Source organism: Uranotaenia lowii, chromosome 2 (assembly GCF_029784155.1).
Source record: "Uranotaenia lowii strain MFRU-FL chromosome 2, ASM2978415v1, whole genome shotgun sequence".
Lineage (NCBI taxonomy): Eukaryota > Metazoa > Arthropoda > Insecta > Diptera > Culicidae > Uranotaenia > Uranotaenia lowii.
The window spans coordinates 328,617,328-328,631,073 of NC_073692.1; the positions used below are offsets into that span (position 1 = coordinate 328,617,328).

The 13,746-nt window shown below is 40.4% G+C and overlaps 2 protein-coding genes across 2 annotated transcripts; both read right to left on the bottom strand.

Moving 5' to 3' along the window:
• Positions 1 to 1,682: 1,682 nt before the first annotated feature.
• On the bottom strand, positions 1,683 to 4,259 carry LOC129742955 (uncharacterized). The gene has a single exon (XM_055734898.1). The coding sequence runs from the start codon at positions 4,257 to 4,259 to the stop codon at positions 1,683 to 1,685; it is 2,577 nt and encodes an 858-aa protein (XP_055590873.1).
• Positions 4,260 to 4,315: 56 nt separating this feature from the next.
• LOC129742956 (uncharacterized) lies at positions 4,316 to 7,012 on the bottom strand. Its single transcript, XM_055734899.1, has one exon. The coding sequence runs from the start codon at positions 7,010 to 7,012 to the stop codon at positions 4,316 to 4,318; it is 2,697 nt and encodes an 898-aa protein (XP_055590874.1).
• Positions 7,013 to 13,746: the final 6,734 nt, after the last annotated feature.

The window sequence follows — 13,746 nt, forward strand, 5'->3', positions numbered from 1 at the left end:
ACCCCAATCAAATTGCGTTCTTCAGATGAAATATTGTCATAATTAAACCTTTAAAACACTAAAATTAAAAGAAAAGTCGGTTTAAAAAGACCACAATTATTGGTGAAAAACGTTATTTTAGTCAACCCGAAAAAAAACCAACGTTATTCTATGCAAACTTCAGGTTTGTTGCGTGGTCCCTTTTCCATATTATAATCTGGCCTTAATTTTGCTTGGGACCCTGCACTCCCGGAAGAACTTTTCGGATCCGAACAAGAAACTCGCGGATTATAAAAACTTCACTACTTGGCGAAAACAACTTTATTTCGGAAGTAAAAAACGGTCTATATTTCGCGGCGGTAACTTGTATTCTAGCTCGAATGCTACTGAGCTATGTAAAAACGTAAACAAAACATAATTAGATGACATTCGCACTGTTCCATTTCAACTGTTCCTTATGAACGTTATTGCGCATTTTGCTACAAATTAGAAGCGCGCATGCGCGTACAAATTAGAAGTGCGCGTTCATGCCGGCCGCCTTGAAATATCATTTCAATTATAACTAAAATTACTTCGTTTCCTAATGTTCAACTATTTACAATCTTAGCTTAAAATATAAAATGGTGTGTACTAGAACTGGTGACGAGTTAGCAACTCGAATTGGAGTGGGTCTGAACCAAAATCAGACGGAACTGTTAACCTTCACTGCGGTGTACTTCGGGGTTATCGGGTAGGTCGGACTGTACGATGGATCGAACCAAGCCAGATGATTGATGATTGCTGCTGCTGATCACCTCGAAGAGGATAAAAAATCTCTTAAGGTGTGTAGTACTGCAATGTGCTTCGACGAACACATACTAAAGTGCATTTACCTTTGAAAAAATGATGCTGCGCAACCTCTTCGGTGATCTACGGATGATGGACTGATAGTGATGACGAATGTGTTGGTGGAATTTCTGCTCGAACTCCTGCTTCCTGGACTACAACGTGGTTACGACTGCGGACGAATCTTGCTGAACTTTGGGGTCACCGTACTCATACGATGACGTTGAAACGGATGATTGGCTTCGGTGGGCGACGACAAATCTATGTAATCAGATGAGAGGGTGCTAATTAAATTGAATTTATGTTTCACAAAACGACTTCCCTGGAGCGGAGGCCTCCGGGCCTCCGCGGACGCCCTATGGCGTGTGATGACCTCCATCTGTTACGCGCTGGACTTCGAGTTGATGATCTCTTGGTTGGTGATGCTGCTGGCGAACTTCTACGCTGGGTGAGCACGTCGGGGTTGGCCAAACCTGTCCATGACCACTGCGCAGGCGTTCAGGGGGCGAATACTAGTCTTCTCTCTCTTCATTGGCACCACTTTTCCTCAAAATATCAAAACGGGGATCTCAATTAGAGATGAACGGGACTTCCGCAGATTGACACTGCGATACACTTCGCAACAGACTGTTACGACGTGGGACTGTTTAAAAACAGGCCGAAAGGCGACGAGTATTCAGGCTTTACTCATGCATGCAAACATACGACTGACCACCACCGAAACAAAACAGATTACCTCAATTCAGGTGAAAGTGCTATCCACATGGGATGTCTCAGAGTTGTCTGAGTTTAGGAGGCATCGTAACTCTATGGAAAAGAAATTCGGTGAGCTTTTTGAAATTCAAACAAACACATAACTTAACTGGGAAGGCGGAGATCTATTGATCTCCGCCGGTGGAGGAGTCCAGGTTCTCCTCTTCTGACGATGGTAGGTTGTCACGGATAGGTAACACGCAGATTTTCGAAATGCCTCTCTTGTATGTGCCGTTCTGTGTGCGAACAGTGACAACGCGTATGTTTCCATCTGTACCAGGGTGGAGGTCTATTACTCGTGCCATGGGCCACTGCAGAGGCGGGAAATTTTCCTCCTTCAGTATGACCAAGGTGCCGATTTTGATGTTGTCCTTCTTCTTAGTCCACTTCGTTCGGTTGTTGAGGTTAGAAAGGTACTGAGTCGACCACTTTGCCCACAGATTCTGGGAAATCTGTTCCATTCTCTGCCAGACCTTCAGTCTCGACTCCGGTACGTCCTTCAAATCGCGTTCAGGGAGAGCAGTCATTTTCTTTTGCACCAGGAAATGTCCTGGCGTGAGCGGTTCGAAATCATCAGGATCATTGCTGAGTTCGGTGATTGGTCTGGAGTTCAATGCTGCCTCAATCTTCACCACGATTGTCTGGAATTCCTCGTGTCCAAGCGAGCGCTGTCCAACTGTCCGTTTGAGCAAAGTTTTAAACGACTTCACTGCAGATTCCCAAAGTCCTCCAAAATTTGGCGAGCGTGCCGGGATGAAATGAAACTCGATGCCTTGGTTTGCTGCGTAATCAACCACCGTGTTTTGGAACTGCTTGCTGATGAACAACCCGTGAACTTCGTCCAGAACACGTTTTGCTCCAACAAAATTTTTCGCATTGTCGCACATCACCAACCGAGGAGCACTTCGACGACTACAAAACCGTTGAAAAGTGGCAAGGAAACCTTGTGTAGACAAATCTGAAGCCACTTCCATGTGCACAGCCTTTGTCACAAGGCAAACGTAGATAGCGATGAAAACCTTGACAGGCCGACATTTTCGCTGAGGGTACGTTACGAAAAATGGCCCACAGTAATCCACACCAACTCTCTCAAAAACTGGGCACTGAGTCACTCGTTCAACTGGTAGATCTGCCATGATCTGTTCCTGACTCTTGGGTTTCACGCGGAAGCAAGGGACACATTTGAAGATCACAGAGCGAGCAAGGGTTCCAATGTGCGTTGGCCAGAATTGATCTCTAACTGCAGCAATGAGAAGCTGTTGACCTGCGTGAAACAACTTTCGGTGATAGTATGTCATCACTGTTTCGGTAAACGGATGTCGATGATCCAAGATGTACGGGTGCTTTCGGTTATCGGAAATCGATGCATGTCGGAGCCGGCCGCCAATCCGGATTAACCCATCTACCATCTCCGGCGTCAATGTCATCAGTTTTGATGACGGTGAAATCGGACGATTGTTCTTCAAATCACAGTACTCTTTCGGAAAGCTCTCTTCCTGAGCGATTCGTACAAGCGTCTTCAGCGATTCATCGAGTTCTGTGAGAGTCAGGGCACCACTTCTTTTAATATCTCTATGCGCAATCTGAGAGTTGAATCGAAATCGTCGCATCCATGCCACAAGGCGCATTAGCTCTATGTAAGAGGATCTCCATCCAAATACTTCGCTTGGTTCTACAACCTGTGCTACAGCCGTGGTACTCGCCTTTTCTTCCAACGATGACTTCTCTAACGACTCCTCAACGACGTTCACATTCTTAGGCCAGTGTTTCTCTTCAAGCCTCAACCAAGATGGGCCTTGAAACCACAGCGATTGATACTGCAACTGTGCTGGAATCATGCCTCGGGAAATTATATCTGCCGGGTTTTCAACTCCTGCTACGTGATTCCATGTTCCAGCGACCGTGATGTGTTGGATCTCGGAGACTCGGTTTGCTACAAACTCTTTCCAACGCGAAGGTGGGGATGATAGCCAACACTTAACTATCATGGAATCAGTCCAAAAGTGGGATTTTGCTGACTGCAACTTGATGCTTCTGGAGACTCTCTCATACAGGTGCGCGAGAAGTAAAGCTGATGACAATTCTAATCGTGGCGTAGATTGCCTCTTCTTTTTCTTCTTCAGGTTTTCGAGAGGAGCTACTCTCGACTTCGCCGTCAACAGTCGAACTAGAATCTCCTCATTTGCATCAACGGTTCTGACATATAAACATGCTCCGTACGCTTTGTCTGAAGCATCACAAAATCCGTGAATTTCTACGACTCTTGTCTCCTGACTTAAACCGACCCAACGGGGCACTGACAAACTATCTAAGCTGGCAAAATTTCGACGATACTCCCTCCACTGCTCTTGAAGCTCAACGCTCAGTTCCTCATCCCAATCACATTGGAGTTTCCACAGATCTTGTACAAAGATTTTAGCTTGGATTACGACGGGGCCAACTAGTCCTAAGGGATCGAAAAGCCGTGCTACGTCTGACAATACTTTTCGCTTGGTAATCGGTGCTTTATCATCCCAAGAAATCGTACTGAAGCGGAAGTCATCGGAGCTAGGCTGCCACTGCAATCCAAGTGTTTTCACAGTAGATATGGTTGAGTCTAATTCACAAACCAATCGCTCATCACAGAGATGGTAGGGTACATTTTGTAGAATCTCCGAGCAGTTAGAAACGTACTTTCTGAGAGACATTCCAGCAGAATCCATGAGGCTCATCATTTGCTGCACAAGTTGCTTTCCTTCCTCAATGGATTTGACACTGATCAGCATGTCGTCGACGTAGAACGCAGAAGCACCTCAGCTGCGATCGGATATTCCTCAGCTCCATCCTGGGACAATTGTTGCAAACACCTTGTAGCAAGATAAGGGGCGGAGGAAGTACCGTAAGTAACGGTGTTAAGTTCGAAGGTTCGAATAGACTCATCTCTTGAATCTCGCCACAAAATCCTTTGCCACCGATGATCCCCACGTTGCACCTTGATCATTCGATACATCTTGGCTATGTCAGCTACAATCGCGTACTGATGAAGCCTGAAGCGTAGCGTGATATCCAGCAGCTCATCCTGGACGACGGGTCCCACCATGAGAGCATCATTCAACGAAACACCAGAGGATGACTTGCATGATGCATCGAACACCACCCGCAATTTTGTCGTCGTACTGTCAGGTTTAAACACAGGGAGATGCGGTATGTAGTAGCCTTTTTCTAGATCCGACTTGTCTGACACTTCTTGCATGTGCCCTAGTGCAAGGTATTCGTGGACGAAGGCAGCATACAACTTCTTCAAATCCGCATCGGTTTCAAATCGCCTTTCCAGTGCCGTAAAACGACTAGCAGCTCTCGTGAGTGAGTTGCCGATTTGATCAATCACAGACTCTTTCTTGGGAAGCGTAACGACGAATCGGCCATCAGTGTCACGTATCGTAGTTTCTCGAAAGATCTTTTCACACAACGATTCTTCTATCGACAGGACGCTTTTAACGCGGCAGGTTTCCAGTTCCCAAAACTTCATCAGTTGATCTTGAAGATCTACAGTTGAACAAACATAAGTCTGAGAAATGGATGGTGTTGCGCTTGATACTCGACCCGAGACAATCCATCCGAATACGGTCTTTTGTAAAGTTGGTCCGTTTGCAGTTATCTTCCTTCTGTCGTTTGTGAGCAAGTCCATGTAATATTCAGCGCCAATTATTACGTCTATGCGCCTCGACTCATGGAAATACGGATCTGCCAGGAGCGATGCATCAGGAAGCGACAAAGTGGATGGATCAAACGAAGTTGTTGGCAAATGAAGAGTGAGCTTTGGCAAAACGAAAAATTGCACAGTTTCCTGGAAACGGGACATCTTCGGCGAACGGGGAGTTATTTCAGCGCTCACAGCCTTTGTTGAAACACTTTGCGATGATCCAATACCTTGGACCGACAGGAACGTGGGAGATTCAACGAAGCGCAGCTTGCGAGAGAAGTCACGTGTCATGAGGCAGTGTTGCGAAGAAGCAGGAAGTGCGACATAATTTTGACTGGTGTTACTATGTGTTGAGGTTTGTTGTGTGTTTGTGTGTTGTGAGGTTGTTGGTGCATTTTGTGTTGAGGTGTGCAAGTTCTCGGTGTTTGTTGGTTGGAGTTGTGGATTCGGCTGTTGGAACGATGCTTGTTGAACGATGGGTTGTGAGGTTGACTGTTGATAAGGCTTCGGATTCAACGGGTGTGGAACGGAGGATCGCGACGCGTGGATTAACGAATGATGCTTCTGGTGACAATGACGACAGGTACTTCGGCTGCAATTCGCTGCGAAATGACCACTCTGGAAACAGTTACGGCAGACTCTGGCTCGATTAACCGCATCCAAACGCTCAGACAATTTGAGACGCATGAACTTCTGGCAGTGGAAGGGTGAATGCCACGGATCGTTGCAGAATGGACACCGATTCGACGACTTGTATGCGGTATTACATACTGAACTCCTGGATTGCTTGTTGTCTGTTGAACTTGACCCTTTCGATGGCGCTACAGATTGGAGAACACTGCAATAGTTGCGTAAAAACTTCTTGAGGTCTTCGTACCTGGGAACTTCCTTGCTGTTATGGTGTGTTTCCCAATTTCGAAGAGTAACAGGATCAAGACGGGCGCTCAGCATGTAACCCAGGATTGTACTCCAGCCTTCGGTTTCTTCATCGACCTTCTGCAACATCTGAAGATTCTTCTCGAACTCGGTGATCAGATTATTCAGCCCGTCGTAGCCTTCTTTCTTCAGAGGTTCTAAAGCGAATAATGCGTCCAGGTAAGCCTTCACAATGAGCTTACGATTCTCGTAACGCTCCTCCAAAATATCCCAAGCGACATCATAGTTGGCATCGGTGAGTTCAATGGATGCGATATCCTTCAACGCATCACTTGTGACGGCAGACCTGAGATACGTGAACTTCTCCGTAGATCCTAGCTGAGGATTGCAGTGAATGAGACTCCGAAAGCTATCTCTGAACGTCACCCATTCCTTGATCTTCCCGTTGAAGGTTGGAAGTCGAATCTCTGGAAGCTTGACACGAGAGAATGGGGCGGACCGATCTTGGCTGAATCTCGACTCGTCGCTTGGCTGAGATGATTTCGATGATTGAAGTTTCATGAGCATTCCTTTCAGCTCGAAAAATCGATCCTCAAACTCCAGCAAAATCCTCTCGTTCTCATCCTGTCGTTGCTTTTCTGCTTCCTTTTTAGTGTCCTCTTCCAAATCCTTGTCCAGCTTTTCATCGGCCTCTTCCAAAGCAATCTCTATTTTTCCACGCACTTCGTAAAACTCACTGTACACTGGATCCAAAGCTTGAATCCTAGAAGTTAATTGACACTCATCATGTTCCGAATTATAGTGTTGCAAAAAACGATCGACACTGTCCAGCATAAGCACTATTTGTCGTTCACGTTTTTGCAGAGTTTTTAGCTGCGATTGTAAGTTTCTAGCCATGTTACACTTTTTCACTTTCACTTTATTTCACTAAGTTTTAATTTGAAACCAAACTGAAGTCCTTTCGGCCCAACTCGTCCAATGCAAAATTAAACACTATCACCAAACTGCACTGTAGCACTAACAGCTGTACCCGATCTACTCGACGTTCCACACAACCGCGAAACCCGATTGACGAAACCGTCGAACTTGTTGACTGCAGCAGGGGGGCACAACCAGCGGAACAACAACGGAGAAAAAACCAGCGCAAACCAAGACCAACTTATATTTAAAAAGGGCACACCTCATGCAACCAAGAAAAAACACCTCACATGCAATCTCAATCTTTATTTCTCAACAACACAATAGTACTTCCCAAATTATGTGATGAACTACGATGTCCGATGTCCTGGAGGTTGCCTTCAAGCTCCGTGATGTCCTTCCTAGGTGCCGTGGTTCACTCCAAGCTGGCTCGATGCACTTTTTTCTGCACACTTTCAGGCACTTATCACACTCGCCAAATTGTTCGATGAGCTGGGTAATCAATTTGCGATGGCGATTCTTTCGCGTCCCAAGCCAGCAGCACAAAAGGGACCACTTTTTATTGTCCGCGAAAAGTTATTTGCGATGGCGATTTTCGCGTCGCCAATCAGCAGCACAATTTACACAACACCGCGAAACTAATCCACAAAAATTCTCCGGGAAAACGGGATGTGGTATCCGGTTACGAAGGACCAAAATGTTTTTGCACTCCCGGAAGAACTTTTCGGATCCGAACAAGAAACTCGCGGATTATAAAAACTTCACTACTTGGCGAAAACAACTTTATTTCGGAAGTAAAAAACGGTCTATATTTCGCGGCGGTAACTTGTATTCTAGCTCGAATGCTTCTGAGCTATGTAAAAACGTAAACAAAACATAATTAGATGACATTCGCACTGTTCCATTTCAACTGTTCCTTATGAACGTTATTGCGCATTTTGCTACAAATTAGAAGCGCGCATGCGCGTACAAATTAGAAGTGCGCGTTCAGTACCTACATATTTGAATTTATTAATTTTTTAATTGAGTAAAACTCTCTTTCTTGGGATTTTATGTGAATACGGGGCGGGTTCGATTTGGATTTTCTAGTTACATTCTTTTAGGTGAAAATTTGAATAAAGGACAGTTTTTTTGAAACTACCTATTCAATTTGAAATTAAAGTCTTATAAATTTGTTTGGAGGAAAAAGTTTGTCTACAAAATGTACCGTGTTTGAAGATTTTTTGGACCGATAACTTTACCTTTCTGTAAGAAAGGCAAAATGGTAACTTAATATCTTTTGATGGAAAATGATGCTCAAAAAATAACCTTTCTAACACTGTTCAAATTATTTTTGAATAATTGGTTCTTCAGATGAAGGGCGCTTGGAATGGGTCATTTACAAAATAATCCCAAAGTTTTATAGTTTAGCTAAAAAAAAGTGCACAAATTTGTTTGATGAATATTTACCTATTTTCAAAGCTTATCTCAATAAAAAGTGCTGATGGAAAAAAACTCAATGAATATAAGCTCATATATTCTTGCACCATGGACAAGTGTAAAAATTTTTGCCTTGTCTTAGCTTCGTTTTAATTCGATGTTAATTTCATCGTTCGATCCTCAAGGTGGGCAAAATTTTTCCATAAATTTTTATTTCATGCCATTTCATTACTGGCTTAAAAGCCAACCCCTATTCTGATTGCACATCCGTGTACACGAGAAAACCAAGTTTTGAGATTTGCCTTACATTTGTTCAATTAAAATGAGATTTTGCAATTTTTTTTTATCTTGTTAATAGAATCAAATAAAGGGTATAAAAGCAGTAAAATTATTTCGTTTAAAAAATTCCATAAACAGCTTAACTCTCTAATGTTTAAGTTTATATTGAAACTGTAATACATTTGTTCATCTCTTATTGATATGGTGGCTATTAAACGTTCAAATGAAATTTTTAACAAAAAATAAATAAAATCAAACCTTTTTATTCAAAAGCTCTTCCGAATAGTAAATATTTGTTGACATTCATGAAGCCGCATTTCAACTGTTCAAGATCTTGATTTAAAAATAAGGCAAAGTTCCTAACAAACCCTATACATGGAAAACCACAAGCATAATTATTAAATTCCCGAGCAAACTTGATTCCCGAATTCCTCATGTACACACATATTGAATCTGCCAATATGAATTTTCCCGGCAGCTTGGCGGTGGCTCTGTGAAAAGGACGGTAAAAAACAAAAATAATGAAATCCCAAGACGTCGTCGACTTCAACGGCGAAGAAAGCGAAGACGACGATGGCAACGACAACGAAATAAATCGAATATTTGCGGTAGCATAATACATATTGCTGCCAAGACGCCCCAGAGCCCGGAGGCAACAAATGACAATTTGATAATATGAACAGTGAAATACTGTGAAAAAGCTTTCTCCCGGAGACTGGATTTGCAAAGATTTGCCTTGACTTGCCTTGACTGCTTTTGGAATATTTGCTGTAGATTTCGAGCGCTGGGAACGAACCGAACACTAGAGTAGAGGAAATCTTCCATGCTTTTCCTAAGATTTCTAGACAAACCAAGACGAAGACTCGCAGAGCTAGCTTGCATTGCTTGGGAGTGGAAATATGTGGTTATTCCTTGTTCCGAGATATGGCAGACTATTGTTTTTGGATCTATTCCCGGTCTCAAGAGAGGGTGAAGGTTTTCCCTGCCCCGGCAGTCTGGCTGGAGGAACATTTCCTAACTGCTCGGGTTGACTTGCATGAAATTGACAAAGAGTCACCACCAACGATTCCGGAGTTGGAATCCAAGCTTCAGCCTCTTGTCGAGAAGAATTTCGATTAATTCTTGAACCAAAGGATTTCGTATTGTGTATTTTTGTGTTGAATTTGTCTGCTAGGAAAATTCATGACATACCCAAACTGAATCAAACATTTTTGGCAAGGATTTTCGGTTTCTCATGAAAACATATGTTTTGAGAAAAGGACATTGAATTAAAAAAAAAATAATTTGGTGAGTTTAACCGTTTAGTTTAATTTATTTTATTCAGTTTAAATAGAGAACTAACTGAAAATCACCTGCTGCTTCCGTTTGCTTCAGCTGTCCCCACAAGTCATCCAAGTTTAAATTGAATTCTTTTTCAAACCATCACACCTACCTTTAGCTCCATTCACAAGAGCATAAATTACGACCGCATCAGAAAGCAATCGAAATAAGAAAAAAACAAAATTGTCCAATTTCAAAGCGACATCAACGCGGGAGAAAGTGGAAAGCGACAAATCGAGCAGTCTTTCGAATGGGCAGCAGATTCCACCTTTTACTCCGATTGTCATTGATTAATTTCGGATTGAGCTGATTAAAAGCTACAATAGAATGAGAAGATGCGGGTAAAGTGTTAAAGGAAGAGTGATTATATCGAAAATTTAACTTAGAATAAAAGAAACACCTGTTTGCAGCTGGTCACACGAAGGTAACCATTGAGATTAATTGGAAATGCAAACGATAGGTTAAAAATTTAGTGTTCATATCACCAAGCATCAGTGTAAAAAGTGTGAATATTTGTTTTTTAGTGAGCGCATCGTGTTCGAAATACGTATTAAAGTTGTTATGGTAAAAATGGTAAAAATTATAAACGGAAAAATCCGAATTCAAAATCCATCAGCACAATGCGGGAACAAATTAACCTTCCAAACTATCTAAGTAAGCTCTTCGGACAAAAAATCCAAAATTTGAGGAATCACAAATACACAGTCTGAAGTACCAGGCAACTTTCTGTGACCACCGAAAGCGCTCCCACAAAAAATCTGTATCAAGCTTTTCGAGTCAATATGACTAGAAAGCTTGCTTGCAACCGGCCCGGTTGTAAACTAAATGTTAACTAAATAATTTTGATGATTTTTGAAGCATTATTTTACTGTTTTAGTAAAATAACCATAATTTATTTAACTTTCAACCGATTTTGGTAAATATCCACTTCAAGTCTATGTTTTAAATTGACATTAACGGTCCCTAGAAAATCATATTTTTTAATGTTTCCATCGAGATTTAAACTGTCGATTAAACTATTTAGATATTCTTAAAAACCATTTAACATTTTTTTCTCTGTTACAATTTCTCTTTTATCATCAAAACTATTGATCACACGCGAAAATGAAGTATAAATGAACGATAGAAAAAAAATTTCACTTTCAATATACAGAAAAAGATAGTTCAAATTAATGTTTTGCAGTCAGAAATATTTGTATAAGTAAAAGTACTGTTTTTTATTGTCCCAAAATTTATTTTTTGGTGCATGAGATACTCTTAACCTGTTCTACTAAAAATTTGTTGAATTTTTTTTCGGATTCAGCGCAGTTTTTTTTTAATTTTGTAAATTAGTGTAATGCAGTTTTCCAACATTGAAAACTTATGTCAAAATATTCTACAAGATTACTTGTAGCTGATTCGGAATGAAGAAAGTCTCTGAAAAAGATCTTTTTAAAATCCTTATCTTATTATAGGTATCTCATTTGGCACATGTGTTATGATGTTATAAATTTTCAAGAATAAATCTTTCAACAGATTTATAAATATGGGGGAGCCAAATGTAAATTTTGGCCGTTTTCCCGGAATTTCCAGTAGAAAAAAAACCATTCTTCAAAAAGTACATCCAAACTGGCTTTGAATCGTTTTATCTCGTTTACCAATGATCCGATTTCCTATGCTCAAAGTCTTGATTATTTCGTTAATTTTAATATCATTTCCATAGAACATACTTGGTTTCTATGGGCTTGTGATATAGCTCAGTTGGCAAGTCTGTTGTCTCCTGAGCCGATGTCCGCGAGTTCGAGCCCAAGAGCAAACATCGAACACAGTTGTACCGGATAAGTTTTTCAATAACGATCCGCCAACTGCAACGTTGATAAAGTCGCGAATGCCATAAAGATGGTAAAACGACTATAATCGAAACAAAAAAAAAAAAACTCAATAGGATTTCTCTAAAATTTTGACTTTTGTTCGTCCCTTTTTATATGCCTAGAGATTTATTACCATCTACTGTTTCGATTAATACACTTTTTGTGAAGCTTTTACAAAATATGTAGCAAAGTTTTACGGAAATGCTGAAAGCCGTAAGATTTTATTTTCCTATAATAAAAGAAAATCAATGGAAACTCCTTAAAAATTTTGAAGGTTTCAAAAAAATGAAATATTTGACTACGATGTTCAATTTTTGGACCCAACATCACTAAAACTTTTTTTCAATGCCAACCAATCAATCAAGGTAAGAGTTTTCAATTGGTACATAATTTATTACCTAAATTGAACAATTCTTACATTTTTTGTCAGCATTCTACAAATAAATTACAAGTTAGTGAAGGCAAAAATGTGTGAGGTCACTTAAGAAATTTATTCTATTCTATTCTATTTTGTTTATTTATAGAGGATTTAAACCAGCTTGGTCATTCTTCCTCTCGAGAAAATGTGTACATCTCGTCTTAATTTTACAGTTTATCCAACAATTTTGTACTCTTCAGGACTTAAGAAATCTGGATGTTTTGTTCCAATGCATGCAATGCGATGCATTCAAGTGTACGTGCGAGTTCTGTATAACAAGTTGATTCATTGTATTGTTTGATCAATCAAAGTTTCAAAATGATGGGTTTTCATACAAAATCAACATAAAAGTTAACGCAACTTGAAAAGGTTTAATATGAACTAACTTATTATTTATTTCTAGAAAGCACGCTTTTCAGATATGATTGATAAGTTTGATTATTTCCCATACATTTTTCGAAATTTATATTTTTCTTTCGAACGTAAAAGTTGACTGCCGGCCAAAAGTTTGGGATCATCCTCTTGAAAACATGAAAATTTTGATCTCAGCCATCTTATAACATATCTATTGGAATTCTTTTGATCTCATTCAAGATTTCGCGAGCAAAACCTTCTTTGTATGTATTTGAAAAAATGTTGATTTTTTCCAAATAGTTCGACCGTTAAAAAATATGCAAATTTGTTTTGATCATAACATAGTTGTCTTACAACATTATTGCAGATCGGAATGGCTTATTTGCAAGCTTTTGAATTCCATCATCAGTTAATGATGAAACTTTAGCTAAAATTCTAAAGAAGTAAGCGTTCAAAAATATTTCAACTAAATGTCTATAATGCAAGTTTTATTCATCAGCTTCCAAATCAGTTTACCAGATAAACAATACGATTTTTGATAACACAGATACGCGTGAACCATACTACGGGGTGATTCCAAAGTTTTGGACGATGACTTACACTGCCGGCCAAAAGTTTGGGATCACCCACTAAAAAACATGCAAATTTTGATCGATCACATCTCAGCCGTCTAAGGACATATTGCAAATCTTCTGATCTCATTTGAAAGAAAACGAGCCAAAGCTATTTTTGAGTTTTTTTTCCAGGAATAATGTTCCAGTTTTGTCCCTTAAACTTAATCTAAAGTTAGAACATTTTCAAAAAATCGCACTCAATATTCAAAGCCGATCATCTCGGGATAGTGTGGACCAAATTTCAAAATTTGAATTGCATTAGAATCCTAATTCTAAATTTCACAAAACACAATGAAAAAATTTCGTGCAAAAATTTAAAAATGTATTTTTAATTAATAAAATAGACACTAAAGTTATCGTCCAAAAGTTTGGGATCACCTCTTAGTATGATGTATCGGCCAAAAGTTTGGGATCATTCTTTTAAAACATGCAAATCTGTCTCAGTCATATCTTTCTCAT

Coding starts and splice junctions, on each gene's coding strand:
- LOC129742955 (XM_055734898.1), bottom strand. CDS start 4,259: ATGGATTCTGCTGGAATGTCTCTCAGAAAGTACGTTTCTAACTGCTCG.
- LOC129742956 (XM_055734899.1), bottom strand. CDS start 7,012: ATGGCTAGAAACTTACAATCGCAGCTAAAAACTCTGCAAAAACGTGAA.